The sequence below is a fragment of the Taudactylus pleione genome, unplaced genomic scaffold (assembly GCF_031769625.1).
Source record: "Taudactylus pleione unplaced genomic scaffold, aTauple2 ptg000179l, whole genome shotgun sequence".
NCBI classification, from domain to species: domain Eukaryota; kingdom Metazoa; phylum Chordata; class Amphibia; order Anura; family Myobatrachidae; genus Taudactylus; species Taudactylus pleione.
Genome location: NW_028284581.1, coordinates 26,281,059 through 26,306,955, shown reverse-complemented (window position 1 = coordinate 26,306,955; position 25,897 = coordinate 26,281,059). Strand labels below are relative to the sequence as shown.

Below are 25,897 nucleotides of genomic sequence, written 5' to 3'. Positions count from 1 at the left end.
AGGTCTTCACCACATAGTTCATAGCATTAATATTAATTAATTCAATTTTAATATATTGTTGTTGTGTTAAATAAATTCATATATATTTTTATACAAAACTTTTAAGCATATGCACTTTATTTATGAAATTCCTATGTATGGTCACTGAATTCTTTATATATTATTTATACATTAGCACGTTTTTGCTAAAATACACGTGTCTATTTGCACTGTACTATTGCACACATACAGACTTTGCACTTTACTGATTTACTTGAAAGACTGATATAGTCACATATTTATTTTACACTGAATCACTTTAATTAACATTGCTATACACCTATACAAATGGAACACTGATTGTGAATATTTAGTCGCTTGATAGGACAACTCCATTATTTTTATTTAACCTATTAGTGCATCACCAGCACTATATTGTTTTTGACAGAGTGAGCCGACGCCCTTATTAAGGGGTTTTTCTATTTACATTTTTTTATCATATAAATATCATTTGGCGCCGTTTCCATATATTTTCTTATATAAGACAGGTGCCCACTGGCATTGCATTTGCGTTTTTCATGCTAGTAAAACAAAAGTGTGTTAAATGCAGTAAAAGTGTGTTAAATGCAAGCACATTTTTTCTAGTTGTTAGAGCATGGATGGGGAACCTCAGGCCCAGGGGCCGTCTAAGGCCCGCGGAATCATTTGGTCTGGCCCTCTGAGCTTTTTTCTGCGAATGGCACCCTGCAGCCAGAATCTATGCAGCAGTGCAGCCTGGAGTGTCCATAGGACGCTTCAGACGGTCACACCGCTGCCCTTACAGCTCCCCGGAGAATCCTCAGGATGCTCCCGGCATTGCTGTAATCACTGGCGATTGTGGCCCCCACCCCGTGTGATGTCACATGGATGAGGTGTGGCCTGCACCGGGCATGCATATAATGTTATATATATCAAAATGGCCTTCGGCAGAAAAAAGGTTCCCCACCGGTGTGTTAGAGGTTATTGTGGACTGTCCCAATGCATATACTTGTGGTAAACACATATGGATGGAACAAATTGCATTTGAAAAAAATGTGGCGCACTGGAAACCTAGTAAAAACTTAAGTGAAAATAGTGACATTAACAACAGTGGTTTCTATTGTCAGACCTGTTCTGCACTACCAAATTGCATGCAATTAACACCAGTGTGAATAAGGCCTTAGTCACATTAATTTTCCCCAAAAAAATGTAAACAAACAGGTGAAATGGCACACAACGTGTGAAAAGACAGAAGCTTCCAGCAAAAGAATAGGTACAATGCAAGCTAGAAAAAGGAAAAAATACTGTATAAATTAGATTTTATTTGAAGAAAAGGAAAAAGAAAAGTAATAGGGTTGACAGATAAGAAAACCTATTAATTTTCATTGTAATAAGATATAGCCTAAAAAAAACAATCCAAAAAGAAGGGGTATTAATTATACACACACACACACACACACACACACACACACACACACACACACACACACACACACACACACAGTTATCTGCAAGAAAATTCCTTACTTGTCCTTGGACAGTTCGTAGAATTGCTTATTAACACTACCAATACACATCAGTGAGACGGGATCTAAATATGAAAGAATTTTCAATAGTATTTCAAATGGAAGTCTGCAAGACACAAAGAAAGCATATCCTTTATTACTAGTCATGGCTAGGACTCTGTTCTATACTCCGCTTTGTTCAGATATAAACAAATTAAGTGGGTTTTAATACTACAAGGCCATCTGGGACACATTTACTAAAGTGCTTGCCAATTGTAGAATTAATCCTAGATGGTTTGTCATTGTGACCCATGTCTACTGCAAACCACTGATAGCCATATTATAGCATATGAACAAATAGCAATATACGAAAACACACAGCTTTGATTTGAGAATGATGAAAAAAGATTGGTCCTAAAGCCTGTAGCCATCAAGTGGAAGAACAAAATAACCATTGGAGCTGTAAACTCAATTTGTGTACAGTAAATGCACCGACAGTTCTGCCAGGACTCATAGGTTAGAGAAGACAGTGGAGTAGCAGTTTGCACATGTGTGGAGTTGGGAAGAGTAGAGGTGTTACAAGTAGGGGTGTGCACCGGCCACTTTTCGTGTTTTGTGTTTTGGTTTTGGATCTGGATCTTTCTTCGTGTTTTGGATCTGTATTGGTTTTGCCAAAACCACCCTTCCGTGTTTTGTGTTCTGGGTTTTGTGTTTTGGATCTGTATTTTTTTTTTAAAAAGCATAAAAACAGCTAAAATCACAGAATTTGTGGGTTTTTCTGCTCCTATGCTAATATTAACCTCAATAACATTAATTTCCACTCATTTCCACTCTATTCTGAACACTTCACACCTCACAATAGTGTTTTTATATCCAAAAGGTTGCACCGAGGTAGCTGGATGACTATGCTAAGAGATACGAGTGGGCGGCACAAACACGTGGTCCATCTAGGAGTGACACTGCAGTGGCAGACAGGATGGCAGTTTGAAAAACTAGGCCCCAAACAGTACATACCGCAAAGAAAAAAAAAAAAGAGGTGCAAGATGGAATTGTCCTTGGGCCCTCCCACCCACCCTTATGTTGTATAAACAGAACATGCACACTTTAACAAACCAAACATTTCAGCGCCAGGGTCTGCCACACGACTGTGGCTGAAATGATTGGTTCGTTTGGGCCCCCACAAAACAAGCTGGCAATTAATCTGTCCCTGCACAAACTGGCTCTACGGAGGCAAGATGTCGTCCTCATCCTCCTCATCCTCACCCTCTTCAGTGTTGTGTACATCCTTATCCTCACAGAGTATTAATTCGTCCCCGCTGGAATCCACAACCACAGGTCCCTCTGTACGTTCTGGAGGCTGGTCTCCCTGGAAGAGTTGATAATTCATTTTATGAACATCATCTTCTCCACATTTTGTGGAAGCAACCTCCTACGCCTTTTGCTGACAAGGTTCCCGGCTGCACTAAACACTCTTTCGGAGTACACACTGGAGGGGGGGCAACTCAGGTAAAATAGAGCCAGTTTGTACAGGGACCTCCAAATTGCTTCTTTTTCCTGCCAGTACAGGTACGGACTGTCTGACATGCCTACTTGGATGCTGTCACCGATGTAATCCTTTAACAGACAGACGCACACTTGTCGCTGCTGCTTTAAGGATGCAGGTGCGGCTACAGCCCACACATTTCACAAAGACAAAAAAAAAAAGAAGAATATTTTTATTGTTTGTGGAGCACACTTTGAGGGTGTCACCACACTTTAACAGACAGACGCATGCTTGTCGCTGCTGCTTTGAGGATGCAGGTGGAATCTAGACGGGATTTGGAACCGGAGACACACTACCTCCATGAATTGTCTAAATCCCACTGCACTAATGGCAGATACCGGACGTACGTCTAGCACCAACATAGCAGTCAAGGCCTCAGTTATACGTTTTGCTTCAGGATGACTGCTGTCGTACTTCATCCTCATCGCTAGGGACTGTTGGAGGGTCAATTGTTTAGTAAAAGTAGTGGTGTTCCTACTTCCTCTCTGGGATGATGAACAACTCCCAGCAGCAGCAACACTAGGAGGAAGTGGTTCTTGATCTTTCCCTATTTTATTTTTATCGGAGAAAGTTTGGTCCTCCATTTATGTTATATTGATATATACGTGCGGCTAAGGAGCACACAAACACAGAAAATATTTTTTTATTTTTGCTGGAGAGTAGTGCACTTTGTGGGTTACACCACCCTTTAAGAAATGAGCCAGCCGGCTACTGCGCACACAATTCACAAACACAGAAAAAATTTTTTTTATTTGGTTTGGAGTGTACTTTGGGGGTTACAGCACCCTTTAACGGTCAAGCCAGCTGGCCCTTTACTTATGACACAGGCGCACGCTTGGCACTACTTTGTTGATGCACGTGCGGCTACTGCGCACACAATTCACAAACACAGAAAATATTTTTTTATTTGGTTTGGAGTGTACTTTGGGGGTTACAGCACCCTTTACTTATGACACAGGCGCACGCTTGGCACTACTTTGTTGATGCACGTGCGGCTACTGCACACACAATTCACAAACACAGAAAAAAAAAATTTTTTTTAGCACTTGGGGGGAGCACCCCTTTGGAGTGGACACAGCCCCTATGGACAACTGACTGCACAACACAGTCCAGCCAGCCCCTATGGACTTTGAAGTAGTGGACACAGCCCCTATTAACAACAGCAGCACAGCACAACACAGCCAGCCCCTATGGACTTTGAAGTAGTGGACACAGCCCCTATGGACAACAGCAGCACAGCGCAGCACAGCACAACACTACTCTGCACTACACTACACTACACAGCCCAGCCAGCCCTAACTCCCACTTCCTCTTCACTGTCCACAGCCGAGTGAGAAAATGGCGCCGACGCGGGTACCTTATATAGGATCCAAAACCCGCGAGACCCGGAAGGCGGGATGATGAAGTTTTGCCTCGATTTCAGATCCGAGTCAGGCTCGACTTTTCCCGCCTGACTCGGCCTCGGATCGGGGGTGCTCGGGGGGGTTCGGATTTCAGAAATCCGAACCCGCTCACCCCTAGTTACAAGTGAAGTACTGAGAAGGTCCACTGTTCTAATGTGAATTGTCTATGATCTTAGCACACACAAACCAGAGAGAAGGTTATTTACTGTATATAGATCAATGATACCAATTACAAGTGACAGTTATGCAGTGTTCGCCATGTGGAGAACACACCTCAGGACGTCCCCCCGGCCTTGCCTGCTCCAGCTTAGTGGATACTCTTTAGTATTTAAGGTAAGTTTTTGAGTTGTTGACTGTATCCTTTTGACTGTTTTGCTCACCTTGACAAAAGAACCAGTTAGGCTCTGAACGTCTGCTATATGACGAGCACATGTATTTATTGATAAAAACCTGATGAAATTAACTCTTGGAGTAACGCTGCCTTTGCTTTTCAACTATATTATATATACACAAGGAAGAAAAAGGGAGCACTTGTGTATTAATAATCACCTTAAATTGGTAAATATCCCAAAATACAACTTCAATTTATTTACACTCCTCACCCCTAAGTGCCTATTTATATAAGGTTTCTCTTGGACACTTTTAGTATATGGAACCCTTGTAAAACCACAAAAAAAATTAGCAAGCCCTGAAAAGTATCAGTGTGTTTTCATCAACAAATAGATTTTACTAACTGCTTTGGGGGTCATTTACATTTGGATGTAAGTCAAGTTTATGACACACCTCTCAGATGTCCACTTTACCGCCACGCTCATAGGTGTTGCTTTCACAATCTCCCTGAAATGCTTTTTCAAAAGTAGGCAAGTGTGGCATTAGTTCATGAACCATGCAAAACTATCTGTAAAATGTAATTTCTTTTAAACTTGATATAACTCTCACTCTTGGGCTCAAATAAAAGGAACATAATGATTTCATATTGATAAAACCATTTTGAACTGCAGGGGTGGTACATTTTTAGTGTACAGACAGGTTAAAAGAGAGTATGTCCTAGCTCAACTCTAAACTGCAGTGTAGCATTTGTGTGCTACATGAAAAAGCAGCCAGTAAACATTATTTGAGCAGAAGAAAATCAACTCAATATCATTATTGTCAAAGGGCACAGTATCCTCAAAGTCTAAAATCTCCAGAAAAAAAACAAAAAACATTGGTCACTAAGACAACTCACTTACCTCTCTATGTATGCACTTTCTCCAGCGCACATTTTTTTGACCAATTTGAGATTCCTGTTGCGTTTGTTTCCATGGGGACCAAAGTTTGTTGAACTTTCATTTGAAGCTTTAGCACTGCAAATAATAACATAATTTAGAATGACAAAAAAAAAAATCTATAAAATTTTCAGTGGCTTCTTTATAAGAATTTTAAAAAAATGATGGAAATAAACTGGGTAAAACCCATGAAAATGAGTTCTTTCTAAAATTTTCAGTTCATGTTTATTAGACATGGTTTATTGCATTCTAAAATTCTAAACATATAGGGACGTATTCAATTAGCAGCGATAATATTGGCCAATTTCTTTGATTTTGTGTGATATCACCGATTCCGGCATGTGCGCTCCCGTTTTCCACGAAAATACAGGCAAAAACGGGTATGTACGATAATTTATCATGCGAAAACAGGCGGAAATATCAGGACATTCAGGAAAATGAGTCTGTACCCCAATAAAAGGCTAACGTACATAGGAAATCAATTTAGAAGTGTATTATTGGCCGTAATAAAAGAATTTAGGCTCCTTAAATTGCGTCAGCTGGCTATAATTTGCATATATATTAAAAAAATCGAAAGCAGTTTTTTCTGGGAAGTTACTGCTGCAAGTAAATTGGGGGTATGTTAAAATGGGTGCAATTATGTTTTGGTGTCGTAAAAGCGCACAAAGTAAAAAAAACAAAAAAACCTGCAGCAGCCATGTGCAATGTTTAAAACATGTGTCACATCCATACAGCCCCCCGAAATACCAGAATCAATACGTTAACCCCATTTTCAACAAAGAAAACATTTTCACCCAAAACTTCACAGGTCATTTTTGTTCAAATTACAACCAACTTTGGGGATAATTTATCATTAGGAAGGGTCTCCAAAGGGTTCTGAAACAAATCCCCACATTTTTAGGCAAAAATAGGGATTTTGCATTTTTTTCACTTGGGGCCATATTCAATTAGATTCGCCTCGGTGAAAAAGTTCCGCCTACCCAACTTTTCGCCTACATCGCCTGTTTTGGAGGCGAAAACTTTTGTGCGCGACCCCGCTTTTCGCCCTATTCAATTACTAACCAGGCGAAAACAGCAAGCAGCGAATGCAGAACAGGCAGAAAGTACTGTCAGAAGAGGGGTAATCAGTCTGAACCCAAAAAGATGCACAAACATTGGGGATCAATGTAGAAGTGTCCCAATAGCCCTAATAAAACGATTTGGGGTACTGAAGTTGTTTAAAATCCTTGTTATTAGCGTCCTTGTTAAAGTGGTGAAGAATGGCATAAAGCAGTATTTTTGGGTGAAAAAAAGTAGTCTTGTCAATTTTGGTGTACTTGAAAATGGGTGCTAGCATCTTTTAAAGTCTCTAAAGTGAAGTTTAAAAAAACACCCTCATTGCACCTGCCATCCTAAAATCACCTGACCCATCCTTGCACACCCTTAAGAAGGCTATTTCGCTAGGTTTTATGCTTGTCCCCCCACTTTGTAATTTTTCACCCTCAAAATGATAATACTTATGTTTTTTGCCCAGAGTTTTTGACACAGTTGTCCTTTGGGGGCTGTCCCAAGGGTACTGAGTGGTTTCCCCACGTTTGCACCAAAAAAAAATGTTGCACTTCTTTTCACCTGCTATTCTTAGGCAAATCTTTTTCGCCTATTACATTGCTTTGACTTTCCTCGTAGGCGAAAACCGTCTGGAATTGAATTTGGAGATAAGTTCCGCCCACGCGAAAAGCCGCGATTGGCGATACTTTTTTGCGGAAAACAGCTTTTTGCTTCTATTTGAATAAGGCCCTTGGTCTGTGATAGTGAAAAAATCTCACCGGTTTCACATTCACCCGATTATCGCGGGTGCGATAATTTACCACGAATCAGCATTTAATTGAATTCAGCCCATAGTTAAGATGTAAGAGTTCTACCGTGGGATTGAGCGCAAAAGAAACTATTCCTCCTATTTTTAATTGAGTTTTAAGGGTGTTTGTGGCTGAACAGCAAATCAGCTGAACATTGGTATCGATATGCGCTAGAGGCAACGATTACAATACAAAAGCACTTTAAGAACTAGGATGGGAAGTAAGGTGGAGGGGAAATGTTTTCTATGTGGTGGCAGCAATATTCACACATTAGTTAGTAGTTTGTTGTTGCTTAATAAGAAAAAAAAAAAGAGGATTGATCTAAAATAATGACCAACAATTCTATTGTGTTTCTAAATGTTTGGGGCCTTAGTCATATCCAATAATATTCTGCTGATGCCTACTATCCTAATGAAAGGAACACAATTTCAAAGGTTTAATAGTTAGAAAATAAATTGTCTTGATGTTTGTAAAATTAAAACTACACTTATATTTGGAAATGCCACTGGTGACTTGTGTGAAACCTCCCTAATTTTCAAAAGTTGTTAACACAAGCTGTGACTCTCTAACTATTATGAAACAACAACAGTTACAATTCTGGAATAAAGGTCCAACAGCAACTGTTTATTAACGCTTTAACTGGGTTGTTTAGAATACGGCCCTACAGGCCAGAATCCAGAAATACTGCCATTCCAGACCACTTGCATGTGGATCTACATGCTTTATTTATGTGTATAAGCAGGGTATCACTGCCTCCCCATGAAAATCCCTGGTAAATCCCAATGTCTGAAAACCCTGCCTTCTATCACTAGGGGACAGGGCCAATATCTTAGAGCAAGTGCACCCCAGGGTCAGGGGTCATGGTGGCATTTTTTAACTATTAAGAAGACTATAGGTCTCCCCTATTTTGGTTGTGCCAGGCTTATTAAAATGATCCACTTTCCCAAACTCCTATACCATTTGCAAATGTTGACAATTGTCCTGATGGCTTGGCTTGGGATGAGGTTCATTTGGCAGAACAAGAATCTTAAAATTGTATTACTCACATTGCAACAGTCACCATCACTAGAAAATATAAATTTCCCAAACATGAAATTGTACAGTTATGCAGGTATCCTCGGGTAGATCAGGGATTGGTTGCATTCTAGGTATACCTATGTCATTTTGCAATTGAACAATCATTTTTGTCCAAGCAGAACTTCGAGGGGAATTCAATTAGAGGCAACGTTATCGTCTGTCAGACTTTTCGCTTCATTCGCCTGTTTCAGAGGCGAATTTATTCCGTGCTCGTCCCTGCTTTTCGCTTAATTCAATTGCAAATCAGGCGAAAACGGAAATAGGCAAATGCAGAATAGGTGAAAAGTACTGAAAGAATTGGGTAAATCAGTCTGTACCCCAGAAAAAGATACATTAACATAGGGAATCAATATAGATGTGTACTAATAGCCCTAATAAGACTATTTTGGGTACTTAAGTTGTGTAAATTGCTTGCTATTAGCGTCTTTGTAAAAGTGGTGAAGAATAGCATTAAGCAGTATTTTTTGGTGAAAATAAGTATTCCTGTCAAATTTGGGGTGCTTGAAAATGGGTGCTAGCATATTTTTATGTCTCTACAGTGAACTTTTTAAAAACATGAAAAATCCACCTGCTGCATGCACCTGCAATCCCCAAAACACCTGATCCATACTTGGGGACCCCCAAGAAGTCTATTTCGCTACTTTTTATGTTTATCCCCCCACTTTTTACATTTTCACCCCAAAAATGATATGTCTTTTTGGGGTGTTCTTAGGTTTTAGTTTTTTTTGCAGATTTGTCCTTTGGGGAGCTGTCCCAAGGGTTCAGAGTCGTTTCCCCACGTTTGACCCCAAAATAAATATTTTGCATTTCTTTTCACCTGCTATTGATTGGAGAATCTTTTTTGGAGAATTGCTTCCACTTAGGTCCTGGAATTGAATTTGGCAAATTTTTTTTAGGTGAAATTTTCGCAAAAACACAGGCGAAAATGGCTTTTCGTCTCTAATTGAATATGGCTCTTAATCTCTTCTTTACATATGCACATACAGTAAATTTGTTTCAAGGCTTGGGATAACCCTTTACTAATGATGGCTTAGAGCAGGCCTGGCCAACCTGTGGCTCTCCAGCTATTATGACACTCCAACTCCCAGCATACCCTCCAACCGATCAGCTGGTTTAGTATGCTTGGATTTATGAAATCACAGCTCTCATCTACTGCTAAATAATAATCCAGAATTTACGAATGGTGAGACTTATTACCCAATTTCTACTTGGCAGGCTGATGGTAACAGCATTAGTTAGCTCTTTGGTAGCCAAATACCTTCAGAAACCTCTTACTGAGTTGCAGGTTACTGCTAAAATACACTCTCCAATACATGTGTTTGCTATTTTGCAGGCATTACATTATGCTAAAAGATAGGTTTCACACTTTTTTCCTTTTTTGGTCAAAGACCATAATGGGGAGGAGAGCAATTATAACATATTATAAGATACCCCAGATCTTTGACTATTCTAACATTCAAACTGGTCTATCGTATTGGGTGGACCTTTTCCCTCAAATAACTATAGATAAGGTTAACCAAACTTTGATGTGCTCAAAAAACCTGTTATGTCAACTATTTATAGAGAAAAGTTTTTAAAAAAATTCATAGTGGGTTTATGTCCCCAAGACTGCAAATTCTGACTTACATGCAGGTATATTTATCAATATATATAGCACTAGCATATTCTGTTGCACTTTACAATTGAGAACAAATTAGTAATAAGACAAAACTGGGTAATAGATAGCTCACAAGCTTACATATTATAGGGAAATAAGAATGTGATACAAAAGGATAAGTGCAACATATTGCGAATGGTCCAACCAGTTTACACGGGATGGGTACGGGATGCCGGCAGTCAAAATCCCGACGCCGGCATCCCAACAGGGTTAGGTTACAGACACCTGTCTGTAGGTATCCTAATCCTCCCCCTCTCCCTACCCTAACTCTCCCTCCCCAGTGCCTGAACCTAACCTCATACCCCTAGGGGTAAATTTACTAAAGTGAGAGTTTTTAGAAGTGAGTTTTAAAAGTGATGGTGCCCATAGCAACCAATCAGACTATCCATTATCTTCTAGAAGGTGCTAGTTAAATGTTATGTAGAATCTGATTGGTTGCTATAGGCAACATCACTTTTAATGCTCACTTCTAAAAACTCACTTTAGTAAATTTGCCCCCTAGTGTCTAAACCCAACCTCCACCTCCCCGCACCCTAAACCTAACCCTCCTCCCTAGTGCCCAACCTTAACCCTCCCCCTAGTACCTAACCCTAACAATCCCCCCAACACCGCTACTTACCTTCGGGATGCCAGCGCTGGGATTCTGACAGGTTGCATCCCCTGTGCCGGGATAGTGAATGTCACACAACAAAGTTGGCCTGGTGTCTGTGGGTTGTATGAGTGTAAAAAGAGAACACTGTACATAAACTTGTGTGTGAATTTTATAAAGGGAAGCTAGTGAAGTAGAATAATTTATGGGAGGTTATGTGAGTGGTTCTAGAATTTGTTAAGATTGGCCAAGGGATGATTTCATGAAATGCTTGAAGGTTTAGAGACTAGGAGGAAGTCTTGTTGTGCAAAGGAGGGTATTCCACAGAGTGAATGCATCCCGAAAAAATTTCAGTAATGCATGTGGATAAGAGATGATGATCTCAGAGATACAATATTTTGAAATAAGTGAAGAGATGTATGTTGTTGTTTATGGCCTTGTATGTTAGCAAAAGTATTATATATTGGAAGTGTTAACATACAGGCAGCCAAGATAAGGACTGACAGAGAGGAGCAGCATCAGCAAGGCAAACAGTGTAGGCACTGAATGCAAAATAGATTGTAGGAAAAGTCAGCTGAAGACCAGTTAGGAGGTTAATGCAATAATCACCGCGAGACATAATGAGGGTATTAATTACAGTTTTTGCTGTGTCTGATGTAAGTTATGGACGTATTCTGGAAATATTTCTTATATGTATGCAGCACAATTTGGAAAAAGATTGAATGTGGAAAATAAAGGAGTGTTTTGATTCATGGATGACACCTAGGCAGCGGCCTTGAGAAGTAGGTTTCATTGTTGTGTTTTCAACAGATATAGAGATATCAGGAAGGTAACTCCTACTAACTTGTGGTAATATTATTAGCTCTATATTTGAGAGATTAAGCTTGAGGTGGTGAAAGGATATCAAAGATGGAAAGGCATATCTGGGCCAACACAGATGGTGAATCATCTGGAGAGGATAAGTAAATTTGGGTATCATCTGCATAAAGGTATATATTCCCACAAAGACAACCATCAAGGATTCCTGCTATCGAACAGTCGTGCATGCGCAGAAGAGGAAATTGCTGGAGAAATGGGCAGTTGCAATGCTGTCGTGCAGTGTATTACTATAGCGGAACCCCACAGCTGATCAGCAGAGCACAGCATGCTGACTGTGGTGAATGGCCGACAGACATGCCTGTTTCTAATCTCTGCTGCTGATTGGACAATAACGCACAAGCAGCAAACAGTAATGTACAACCTATTAATTGACCTGCGCTGCTCATCTGGCATTCCCCTGAATCTGGGCTGTGATGGGACATTCTTACGTAGGCAAAGTTCAGTGAAGGAACTACTGGCTATGCAGATTGAATTGCAAGCAAAAATATGCCCATTTGGAGGTGTATCTTTTGCACCTAGTATAGTGTAGGCTGCAATTGTGCACTGATGATGAGGACTAGTAACAAACTAGGCATACATTGTAGAGGCAGCCAAATCTTGACATGTATACAACTGTGTAGAAGTGAACATTTTACATTTTACAGTGCACACTACTTTTGAGTGACATACACCAGATTTACTACAATCTACTTTAATTGCTCCCTGATTGTGTGCACAGAACTAAATGTGTTTCTTACTAGTACAGATGTTCCTTTATACACCTAGCCTCAATACGCCATGTGGCGGGAGTGAGCTGCCAGGTCCCGTGCGACTTGGCTTGCGCCAAGAGGCTTTTTTGTTCATTTTTCAGCTGAAAATGTGTCTTAGTTGCAAATGGGTTCTACAAACTGCTTCATGAGACTGTACTTATTATTTTGATATGCGACACTTGTAAATCTGTGCGTCAGAGTCTGTAAAGGAAGCACAACGAAACTTGGCAGGAAAAAAAAGCTTAGGCAGCTGCATCGTAGCACTTCATATACAAATTCAGTGTTCACCCTAGGGAAGGCAGGGTGGCTATCGAAGAATGGCACTTCTGTGAAAAGGGGGTTAGGTCACTCAAAATGAGGTGTGGCCTAAAGATGCACCCCCTTTTCATCACTGTAGGGGGGTGTCCAGCACTCACGGAGATGCTCTCCCTGCAGTGTGAATAGATGTCATGCGCATGGCATCTATTCACTCGCCGGTGATTGTTTTACCAGAACTTTTCCGGCCCGCGGGTGGAGTCGACTGATTTATCGTGGCGTCACCATAACAGCAAGGCGCGGTGCCCTGCTAAAACGGCCTAGTGGGAACAGTACAGATTCAAACTCAGTTGCACACAGATATAAAAGTGTCGCATATCAAATTAATCAGTGCTGCCTTGTGAAGCGGTTGTCGCATCCGTTGCAACTAAGATGCTTTTTTGTGCAAAAAAACATGAAAAAGTCACTTGGCGTGCAGAGAAGGGTTGTATGTACCTTTGCTAGTGGACTGCATCATCATTGATGCAAGCCCCATCTTTGATGCAAGATACGTCTGAAAATCTTCACTGTCCACAATTCCATCATCACTGGACAGTGCCTACATGAGAAAATATGAGATATGGTAAGAACTTACCTTTGTTATCTCTATTTGTACGAAGTCCATATGGTTCCACAGGATACCTTGGGGTATAGGTGATGACGTCGGGCATCGGGCACCATAGAGTTAAAGTTTTCAGCCTCCCAGGATGCACTAGGGTCCCCCTCCTATACCCCGCCCCCGAGCCAAGGCATCTCAGTTACGTACCAAGCCATAGGCCAGAGGAGGAGGAGAAGGAAGAGAGAGAAAAAAGATCTGGACACACACAAGAATCACATTCTCACCAGAGGGAGACGGAAAAACCGGTGACCAGAGTAAAGCCCATCTGTAGCACAGGTGCGACAGGGCGGGAGTCCTGTGGAACCCTATGGACTTCGTAGAAATAGAGATAACAAAGGTAAGTTCTTACCATATCTCATATTTTCTACATCAGGGTCCATAGGGTATCCACAGGATACCTTGGGGATGTCCCAAAGCAGTATCCTTCAAGGGTGGGGACGCTCCTGTGCTGAAAGGAGAATCCGCCGCCCGAAGGAAGCATCCTGAGAGGCAAAGGTGTCAAACGCATAATACCTCACAAACGTATGGACAGAGAACCACGTGGCAGCCTTGCAGATCTGGACTGCTGAGGCACCACGTCGAGCTGCCCACGAAGGACCCACAGACCTAGTGGAATGAGCCCTCACAGAGGAAGGAACCGGAAGGCCTTTGTGAAGATATGCTTCTGAAATGGCCATACGAATCCAGCCTGCCAAAGTCTGCTTTGAAGCAGGCCAACCCTTTTTACGGAAGCCATAGAGGACAAACAAGGCGTCCGACTTCCTAAACGAAGAAGTGCGGTCAACATAAATCCTTAGGGCCCGCACAACATCCAAAGTGGCCTCACCCACGGAAAGGCCAGTGGAGTTAAAAGCCGGCACAACGATTTCCTCGTTGATGTGGAAACTCGAAACAACTTTGGGAAGGAAACCAGGACGAGTGCGCAGCACCGCCCTGTTCCTATAAAAAATCAGAAAAGGGGGTCTACAAGAGAGAGCCCCTAAGTCAGAAACACGTCTGACCCCCCCCCCCCCCCGCAAGGGAATAAACGGACTTTAGGCAGATTTCCACCTTACGGTCCGTAGCATCCTTCAAGGAGGACTTGGAGGGCATGGGCAATGTGGCACTTCGGACTAGGCGTGTCACATGAGAATCCACCTGTGGAGGGGATTCCCACTTAGAAAAATAATTGTCCGCAAACGGATAAGCCACCGCCAAGCATCTCTGAGGCTGATACCGTTTGCAGGGTGTTTCCACGCCTCCTCTAAATGGTCTAATAACTGACCCGAAAGAGGAAACACTGTGGCGTCACCCTTAATAAAGGCATATTTTGACTTGGACACCGGAGGATCTTCATCCTCAATCACTAAAGCCGTGCGGACTGCCCGAATAAGTCCAGGAATATATACCTTGGACTTAGCGTCCGACTCTTTAGAACGGAGAGGTTCTTGGTCAGAAAGATCCAGAATCTCCCCATCATCGGTCATCACGTCGTCGTCCTCATAAGGACCGGACAGAGACGCCACCGGCCATTTATGTGGCCGCAACACAGATTCCCCTTGTAACACGTCCGACAAATGCTGTACAGAACTTGTTAGTGAATTAACCCACGCAGGCTCCTGAGAGACCTAAGGAGGGGAAATAGGGAGACTGTGTGGTACCATCAATTGTCTCGGGAAACCCTGCATGGGTGACGACACCACTGACTGCTGGGACAATCCCATCTGTGGGGAAGCAGGCTGCAGAGCTAACTGGCCCACGAGGGTTGTAAGCGCTTTGGCGAAACAAGCCCAGGGCGGCTCCTGTACCGGAGCCGTGACAGTAATTGGCTGCGCCAATAAATGACACTCCGCGTTACCCTCCCCCTCCGCTATTGGTACCTTGCATGTAGTACAAATAAGCTGGAGAGGAAAGTCACTCTCAGACATGATGGCAAGTATGTGACCCCTCTCACTGATACTTGTTAGTATAGTGGGAGAACCACCCTGCAATCACCGCACCACAAAGGCTTTAGCAGAAGAAGAGCAGGGACAGTGAAATGGCTGACAGTAGAAAGTGAAAGTACAGGCAGCAGACGCTAGCAGAAGTCACATACAATGCAAAGAAATCAATTACTGCACTATCAGCGCTGATCCTCAACTACGCAGAAACAGAGCCTGGTAGGACACAGCGCTGCATACACAGACCTGTAACCAACGGAGGAGAGGTATGCCGGGGGACCCAGACAGCGATGCCACCGATCATCAGCATCCAGCAGCACTCACCATGCTTCCAGCAAAAGATGGCCACCGAGGAGCAGAGAGGAGGCCGGCCTGGGGGAGGAGCGCTGCCACAGGGCCAGTCAGCAGATGCAGAGAGGGCTGTGTGCAGCGGGGGAGGCGCCGGCTGTGTGCAGCGGGGGAGGCGCCGGCTGTGTACAGGGGAGGCGCACTCCCCTGGCATGCATTTAACCCCTGGGACGCCGCAGCGCTATCGCTCAGCCGCGGTCCGCTGTTCCAGGGGGGTAGTGGAAGCGCAGGTTAGTTACCTGGCTCCACGCTGCAGCCAGTCCCCAGGTAGCCCCCTGTCTGGGGACTCTGGACCATGTACTCAGCAGGGACCCACCGCGGGACCCCGTTGCTTACCTGCTGCCCCCTTGAATCCGGCCATGGTCCAAAACATCTGGGGTCACCGCTAGCTGCGACCCCAGATGCTTACCAGCATCCCTGGTTCAGTACCGGCGTTCTGGTACCGGCAGGGTTGTAGGGAAGACAGCATGGACGTCAGCCTTGACTGTCCATGCTGTACTTCCAGATGAGCAGCCACAGCTGCTTACGAAGAAACTTCAGGGGCTAATCTTAGCCCCCCTCTAAACAGGTGCATCCGACTCCGAGCCGGGCACCAACGAAACAGATGCCTTGGCTCGGGGGCGGGGTATAGGAGGGGGACCCAAGTGCATCCTGGGAGGCTGAAAACTAACTCTATGGTGTCCGGTGCCTGACGTCATCATCTATACCCCAAGGTATCCTGTGGATACCCTATGGACCCTGATATAGAAAGTCGAGTTAAGCCACTCTTATTGCAAGTGGAAGTACAACTGAATGCATATGACTCTGTATCACTGATATTTGCGTACGCTCGGACCAGTGTGAAAACACACAGGATACGCTTTGCAAACAGATGTACATTTAACTTTACACCTTCACCTTTGTGTTTGTTATACAGGACTATGGCTCTCAAAGTCAGACACAATAAGATGGCAGACACTGCGCCTGATTCGGTAGCGGATGCTAATGCGATCGCAGCTGCGATCTTACACGGAATGCAGCTGTAAAAATATGCTTATGCCTGCCAAAGCTCAGCCGGCATATAGATGGTCACTGCTGCTTTCTCATAACTGTCTTCTGCGTAAACATCAGTACCATCAACGTACATCAGCCAGTCACGCAGTATTTACAAATCTGACCAGCCACAAACACTGCAAGTCTCCTTGCACGCAGAGCGCACACATGCTGCGTATGCAATCGCAGTGGCTAATTTATGCACGTCCATGAAATGGCATTCAAACGGACAGACGCCTGCATTTTTCCAACCACCCCTATCACCACCCCCCAAATGCTGACAGCCCGTCACTCGCTTTGCGATGGATTTACTGTATACCGTGTGTCATTAATCGCAATGTGATTGCTGTGCACGTGCACTGCGGCTTATACGCATGCGCGATGGCAAACAATCGCTCGATCTGCATCCATAATCGCCATTGCGTACGCTGCTGAATTAAGCTGACTGTCTTTTCTTGTGCTTGACCTTCTAAAGGACCACCACAGCATTCTTTTTTGTTAGCTTTTAGGAATGGATTTAAATGCACAGTTTGTTTCCATGCCACAGTACATGCTCTGTTCTCCTGAGTAAAAGTGGGAATGGACCATTTATTTTATTCACAGCCACTATCTAGATCAGTGGTAGAACTAGAGAGTAGTGGGCCCAGGTGCAAGAATATGCTTTGGGCCCCCCTATGCGGTGCCCCCAGTAGTGGTCTCCCCTATGCAGTGCCCCCAGTAGTGGCCCCCCCTATGCAGTGCCCCCAGTAGTGGTCCCCCCTATGCAGTGCCCCCAGTAGTGGTCCCCCCTATGCAGTGCCCCCCAGTAGTGGTCCCCCCTATGCAGTGCCCCCAGTAGTGGTCCCCCCCTATGCAGTTCCCCCAGTAGTGGTCCCCCCCTATGCAGTGCCCCCAATGGTAGTCCCCCCAATGTACTGGCCCAGTAGTAGCCCCCCCTATGCATTGCCCCCAGTAGTAATCCCCCCTATGCATTGCCCCAGTAGGAATGCCCCCTATGCATTGCCCCCAGTTGTAATCCCCCCTATGCATTGCCCACAGTAGTAGTCCCCCATATACAGAGTCCCCAGCAGCGGCCACCCCCCATACAGTGCCCCCAGTAGCTGCCCCCCTATACAGTGCCCCTAGTAGCGGCCACCACCCCTATACAGTGCCCCCAGTAGCGCCCCTCTCTATGCTGTTCCAGTTCCCCCTTACACACAAAAAAAAAAAAAACACAACTTACCTGAATCCCTGCTCCTGCCGCTGTCCGCTCCTCCCAGCCCGCTCTTCTGCACTATAGGAGATGTGGGGGGAGCCGGCAGCCAATGAGAGTCTGTCTGACTCTCACTGGCTGCTATAACAGCTGGCGGCTGTGTGTTTATTACTGTGTAGTGCTGACCACTCTCACTGCGGTCTGCACTACACTTGTGGGGACACTAGCGGCAGGTGCAGCGGCAGCTATGGTGTCCTGCACCACAGCAGGCCCCGATGCAAGCCACCGGCTGCACCGCCGCTAGTTCCGCCACTGATCTAGATTGTTTCCTACAGCAAGAACAGTTCACAAAGCAGATTACATGTTTTAAGTACAAAACTAAAAAGATGCAAAGTTACATTTTAAACCATATAGTTGATTAAACCAGTACTGTTTTTTTTGTTGTTGTTTTGTTTTTCTTTACATAGCGAAATACACCATTAGTGAAAGCAGACGGTACGCTGAAGCAAATAAAATGATACAGAAGTGAAAGGCGACCAGCTATAGTTCAGGGCTCGTAAAGTTGGCTGTCACGCTTAGGCTATGCTGACCCTCTGCCGAGGTATTGGAGGAAGTGGACCCAGGTTGGTAGAAGAACAGGAGGCGAGGGGCCTGGATAAATTACTTTTTCATCCACTAGTACCGGATGTTGGCTAGACCTAACCAAAGGCGTGGAATCTAACTTACTGGGAGGTGTTCACCGGTGACCCCTCCAAGCGGGATTTGGGCTTAAGCTGCACCTAGCAGCAGGTCAGAGCCCTTTGGTCAGGTATCTGGCACAAGTGGGAAATGGAAGAACACTATCACAGGGAAGGCAAAGGAAAAATATACTGAAAGTTTGTACTGGTGTAATGTAATGAGTACACACTTTGTTGACCCAGACGCAAGGCTGACACATGAGAATGGCACTAGGAGATTGAACTTGGATGACGTACTAAGTTCATACGCTGCGGCTTCAGACGCAGAACTGGCACAGGAGAATCGTATAATGAGATGGTACTTGGATGATGTACTAAGTACATACACTGTGGCTTCAGACGCAAAACTGGAACAGGAGATGACTCTAGGAGATTGTACTCAGTAGACGTACTGAGTACACACACCGTGGATAAACACTAGAAACAAGTCATTAGAAGCAACAGAGCTTGGGACCTGGAACGCTGCAACAGCAAGTCTTCATTGGAAGTAACAACGTTGTGCAGGCAACTTCCTGTTGTCCGGAGCCCAGTTAAATACCCTAAGGTAGCAGTCCATTGGAGGATAGTGTCAGCTGACAGCAAAAAATGCTACCATGGTGTAAAGGGCTAATCAGGATATAGACTGTCATGGCTGCGTCCATGACGTTAACCGCAGAAACCACATCACGGAGCGGGCACATGGATGTCCTAGCAGACCCCGGTTATAATCCTCAGCGCATCACCCGCCGCTGCACCTGGAGTGTGGCCGCTCAAGAGGTCAGGGGAAGCCAGCGCTGAGGTGAGTAACGTCCGATCCTAGGCCACAACCGGGCAGTGGCACTGTAACGCGGTACTTGCCTAATTTTTTTTTTTTAAGATGAGCTCTAAGAGATCAGAGGAGGTGCAGAAGGAAGTGGAACCGTGAGTCGAGTCATTAAGGCCTTGAGCCTTGCGATGTAATTAAATGATTCGTGGCTTCCCCAAGTTTGGGAGGCTCCCTAAAATGGAGGGAGAGTAGGCAGATCTGTTGTAACCTTCAAAGGGGCCTCAATATCAGTAATAAGTTAACTCAGTACATTTACTCAAATAAACTGAAACCCATCTATAATAACAAATTAGCATGCTTTTTAAACAAAATGGTACAGATGTTTCCTTGCTTATCTAGCCTCAATACGCCATGCAGCATGAGATGCCTGGCTTGAGTGACTCCGCCCAACTCAACTCTGCTAGCGTTGGGCGCCTTTTTTGACGAAAATGCGTCTTAGTCGCAATATGATGTGACTATAATGCGCCTGGAGACTGCACTGATTCATTTGTTATGTGACATTTGTATATTTGTGTGTGACCGAGTCTGTAAATGGAACTTGGTGTGGAAAAAAGTTACAGCCGCTGCATCGTAGCACTTTGCATTCTCATCGAGAGACTAAGCCGGAAACAGATATAAAAGTATCACATATCAAATTAAATCAGTCTCCTGATGCGTCCTAGTTGCATTGCGACTTAAAAAAGATTAAAAAATTACCAGGCACTAGCAGAGTCTCATGAGAAAGGGCACACCCAGAGGGGCTGTTTAGCGCAACTGCAGCAAAGAGGAGTGAGGACACATCTGTACAAAGTATGACAGACAAATGTGACGATACAACAGAAATAAGCTGGGGGCCGCAGGTGTAGCCTCGGAGGGACACCTGCCACACTTTACCATACAATGCAATACAGTATGATGATTTCAGATAATATGTGCTATACCCCATTGTCAACATTAGAGTCCAGGAAAATATGCAGATACTATTTTTTAATACATTTCCATTACACAACTGCAAAGCACCCAAGTCAAAGCATTACTATGGAAACAGAAATTGTTAGGTTTGTAAATGTTAAAAGGTGTAGTTAGCTAAGACTACTTATTGGTGTTCATAAGGCATAGACTACTTATTGGTGTTCATCCAGCTATCAGTGACAGGGCTAAGAGGTGTGAAAATTAACCAGAGAAAGATCATCATGGTAGCTACAGTCAACACACTGAAATTAAATAGCTGGTGTCAGTTTTTATGTACGAACTGTAATTCTTATCTTCACACACAGCATAAACAGCACATAATATAACATTCCACAATATCCTTACAACAAACACCGTTAAGTAATAAAACTGCATTTTTACAGTTAAAAGCAGTTTAAAATTCTGCTGCTGATGTAAATATATTTGTAAACACATCCAACAAAAGTCTTGAAGCATAGCAAAAGCAGCCTCATGCATCTTACTAGTAGGAAAGCTCATTAGTGAGATCAGCTGAATAAAGTGCTAAAGTGCAATAATGTTGATTCATGGCTCCCCAGGTGAACGCTCTTCCCCCCTCCCTGCGAACCATGGAGTAACATTATAGACATCAGCTCTTTATTGGACTGCTCCGTCTAATTACCCTTCTTTCTGGCAAGATGCATGATGCCATTTTCATTGCACTGGAGGACTTAATTAGATTTGATTTGCAAATAAAAACCCACAAAAGCAAAGATCTGTCAGGATTTTTTGTCTGACTGATTCTTAGTTTTCAGATTTTGTTTCTACTATAAATTGGATACACATTAGTACATTCCCTAAACAGTCTAATAATTAAAAGTCAAAGATTAACCACTTACTGGAAGCGATACTCTATGGATCACTACACACGATATATGAAGAAATTCATCACCTAGATTTTATATTATTATTATATATATATATATATATATATATATATATATATATACACATATACACACACACATATACATACACACACACATGCATATATAGAACTATATATAAGTAGATAACTATATTGTAATATTATTTAGAGTCGCTACAGTACGCAGCATTACAATTTTGTCTATCGTTTAAGACACAATGTAATAAAATACTTTATAAAGTACATCAGGAGTTAATCTACTAGACAGATGTTTGTAACAATATTTTAGCAAACTAATGATAATTGCTGTCAATTAATGTTTGAAATCCATTTAATAAAGAAGTAAAGGCACATTTCTGCTTTATCAGAACACACAGATCCCAGACCTGGGAACTTTATTTTATATACAGAGAGATTTGAAGTGATATTTTTGTGTAAATAAGTAACTTCATAATAAATAACCTAAAGTCACCAGATAACAGTGAGGCAGTGAGTAATAGAAATCAATTTCAAATACCAAAAAAGATAGCTAGGCACTAGTGTTATATACAGTGAGCCACAAAAATTTTTGGAATACGCTAATTTTAATAAACCAATGTTCATGTAAACCTCAAAATATACACATAATAATTAAATAAATCTCACAAAATAAATACAGATAATAAAAAGGAAGAAACTTCCTGGCTATCAGTAAAGGTCAGCTAAAGAAATATTAAACAGCACAGAAGATGCGGCCTTCCATCTTAACTGTTGCAGGAGCGTTATAAGCAGTTTATCGGCTAATGGTCCTGTAATGGTCCAGCACACACCTATACAATCGTTGGCCCGATCACCAAATATCGCGTGATCGGGCCAAGGATTGCATAGGAGTGCACCCAGCTTTAGCCTTAAATGCAATAGTAAAATGCTACTTAATAGCTAACAGTGCAGGGAATCCTATTTTGGCATTCTTTGCTGAACAAGATGCAACAACTTAAACTATAACCACACTAAAGATAAAATGAATAGATAGTGGAGGGTTGTACCTTAAATATAAATCCGATATCGGCAGGGAAATAGAAATCAATCTCAAGCCTGGGTATTTGCATCCTAAGTTTGTGTTTAGGTGCCAATTATTCATTATGTAATATAACCTGGTAACCAATAAATTAAAAGTTTAACCTTTGAAGTACTTACACAGTGGCCTCCAATCATATTAAGAAAAAATCCTGAATCTCTATATTCTACCTCCATCCTTAAAAGAGTATTAGAATGTGTGGGAGAGCCAACATTTTTGGAGAATTTTAATCTTGGGATAGAAAGAAGAAATCCTATAGTCAAATTATCATATTGGTCTGCATGCATAGTAAGCAACTGACAGCACTACAAAGGGAACCCATGATCTGCAGTCTTTAGGTTTGATAACAATTTGTCGGTCCTATTAACCTTGGTCCACCATATGTATGGCTACACCGACAACAAAACTAGATATTTCTAATGTGTTTCCAGCTAAAAGTAGAACTTTTGTGTACTACAAACTGAAGATGTGAATAGACAAACATGTAAACAAATGGTCACATGAAATCGGTGTGGAATGATCTGTAGTGCACACACAGATCTCACACCAAGTGCCAATTGAAATAAATCCTAAGGCCTCTGGAGAAGATTCTGAACACAAAAAAATTTAATGTCGAAGCTGGATTATTGGCTGAGATAAGATCAGTTTAAAATTGAATCGCAGCGACGCCATCTTGCGACTGGCCGCAAGATGCCATCTTGGAAATGAGATCGCAAGACGCCATTTTGCGAATGGCCGCCCAAGCGCCATTTTAGATAAATTCACATTTAAGTACATATGGCGATATTATTATTAGCACCTTGCGATTGCATCTTTCACCATTCCTCATATACACATTAATACGCACAATTGCGCTGTTAACTAGTCGCATGTTAGCGAATGCATAAGATCTCATATGAAAATGCTGTTTATTAGCTTTATGCGCACGCATCTGCTCCAAGTTAACTAGCGTCTTTATATCAAACCTTGCATACTCACACATTACATATCCACATACAAGGTTCCATTAGCTTTAAGGTATAAGATTTAAGTTTGTTCATTTAGTATAAATGCTGTGAAATAAAGATTATTTGGTAACTAAGGTTTTATACATGCTAAGTAAGCAGTGTTTGGTTTTGTACTGATGCGTACACTTTCCACAGTATTCCGATATCATCGGCGTGGAGATCGCATCATGCATTCTCAACTTATGGACCGCAGAGACTTCAAGCAACAAAATGTATATAATATGAACAACTGTTAGGATGTTGCATGAGGCGGGAATCCAGAGACCCCCAGTTGTTGGAGGCTGGGTTGGGTCTATTTGAATCAGCCTGTTAAATGCTCTGTAACAGATGCATCCCCCTTGGGAACCAATGGCATCAGAAACAAACTTCTCTATTGTGTTGTCTATTTCTGGGGGGTATAAATATGTGTGCTTCAACACTGGGTTTTAAGTCTTCATGCTGAATGCTGATTGACGAGGGGTTTCTTGCTGATGCCTAACATCTGGTCCGGAAGCGCTGCATATGTATACTGTACTTGGGTCTGTATAATTCCTTTGCGCCTAATTGTGTCTGGATCAATAGCATGTAACTGACTGTACTTTTACTTGAATAATACTTGTGCTTTGGAACCACAGATTCCAGGTCTGAAGTCTTTATTTACTGTATGACTGCGTACGCATATTAGCGTCATCCTTAGAGGGTATAGGCAGGATATTAGAAGGTATAGCAAGGAGTGTATAGAGGTTCTAAGGCAGTATCGTTAGAAAAACAGACTAGAAATGTCGGCTTTAGAGTTTAGAGAAAAGCCGGAATGGCTCCTGAGGGTGTGGATGTGTGGAGAGGGAGGGCTCCATCCACAGGCCACTCCAGGTGTTCGGTCTTTTAGCCTGACAGCAAGCTCCTAAGGGCTTGCACCTGGAAATGGCTAATATAAGCTGGGTTTGTTTGTGGTTGAGTGTCTCACACCTGGGAGAGCAGGCCTGCAGGATAGCTTGCTCTGACACACTGTTAATACAAACCTGTAAGTACTGTGGACGTGAACTTGTTTTTTAGTGTTCTGGTAGTGAGGGTACCTACTGTCTAGTTAGAGCCCAGATGGGCTAGGGTTTTGTTTATACACTGAAAGGAGGATAGGTATACGTGCACTCCTGTGCAGGGGAAAGGAGTGTAGTATGGAGTGTAGGATGTGTGATGTGGAGGTCTGGGGGTGGGAGGGGGAAAGAAAATGGAAGGGATGTACTAATGTGTTGGTGGGTGAGCGGAATGAAGACTGACAAGTGAATGCGGGTCAAAACCTAATTTATTGGGTAGACACAGTGCTCCCAAAGGTGGTACCATGGGTGGGTACCCAGTGTAAAGTATTAATAATCTCGGTGGCCACACGGTTGGGGGGGGGGGTAGACCCTTTTAGGGGGCTCCTTTTTCGTGCGGTCCTCACTCCTGCATGTCCCCCTGCTGGACCTTTGGTCGACAGACTTGTGGCAACCGGGGTGTAGGGAAGGCTAATAGCCTGGATGTCTAATGAAATGGCGGCGTCCCGCTCTGCTGCAAGGTGGAATTACCTACCGGTAGGTGGGGAGGGGTCCACGGTGGGTAGCAGTGGTGGTAATAGTCCTGATGCCGAGCTTGGTGGTGTTCCTGGCCTCCGCGATCCCGCGGGATGTTCAGGTGGACGGGCAGCCACGAAGGATGATTGTTGGTAGTAACTGGATGGTGATGGGGTGATGCGGAGGTCCGCGTGCTTCAGATGATCCCACGGTCCTGTGGGGTCGGCGTCGTGTCCCAGGAGGGGACAGGTGTAGTTACGCAGCTTGATGGGAGTATGAGTGTGGCTTGTGGTAGGGTCTCCAACGTGTTTCGGCTAGTTGCCTTTTTCAAGGAGTTACTGAGTGATGGAGAATCTTCGGTTTGGACCCGCATTCACTTGTCAGTCTTCATTCCGCTCACCCACCCACACATTAGTACATCCCCTCCATTTTCTTTCCCCCTCCCACCCCCAGACCCCCACATCACACATCCTACACTCCATACTACACTCCTTTCCCCTGCACAGGAGCGCACGTATACCTATCCTGCTTTCAGTGTATATGCCTAGCAAGATTTGGTACTCTTGCATACGTTGCAGCACCTACCTGACCCTTCCTATTTCTCCCACTTACAAGTTCCACTCCACCAGCTCTTTTGGAAGCGCGACCCACCCTTTCCAGTCTAGGGATTTGTTTATGCTTTATTTTGTTTATGCGTTTGGTACAATAAAGACTGGCGCCGACCAGTTTGTCCGAGAACCCCAGACTTGTGTCCTGTTTCTCCGGCTGCTGTGTGCGTAAAGAGGGAGTCCATCTGTCACAAATATATATATATATATATATATATATAAACTTGGGGTAATTTAGCTCAGTAGTCAGGTCAGTGGTGCAGTGCCTGGGTGCACAATAAGGGTCCACAAGCAGCTTTTCAGGTTTAAATGAAAATAAATGGAGTTTTACTGTGAGCATTCAGGAACTAAAAATTAACATCTAGCCCCCCATGCAGGGCTGTACCTCACTGCTTGAACTCTGACTATAATGGGCAG

At 43.4% G+C, this 25,897-nt stretch overlaps 1 protein-coding gene across 2 annotated transcripts in view; it reads right to left on the bottom strand.

Moving 5' to 3' along the window:
- Nucleotides 1-25,897, bottom strand: part of FBXO15 (F-box protein 15) — a 161,552-nt gene that overhangs the window by 87,200 nt on the left and 48,455 nt on the right. For both annotated transcript variants that reach the window (XM_088475981.1, XM_088475982.1), the window contains exons 3-4: nucleotides 5,678-5,791; nucleotides 1,525-1,629 (exon numbers count right to left, since the gene is read on the bottom strand). In XM_088475981.1, the coding sequence (XP_088332107.1) occupies nucleotides 1,525-1,629; nucleotides 5,678-5,791 (219 nt within the window). The remainder of the gene's footprint in view (nucleotides 1-1,524; nucleotides 1,630-5,677; nucleotides 5,792-25,897) is intronic.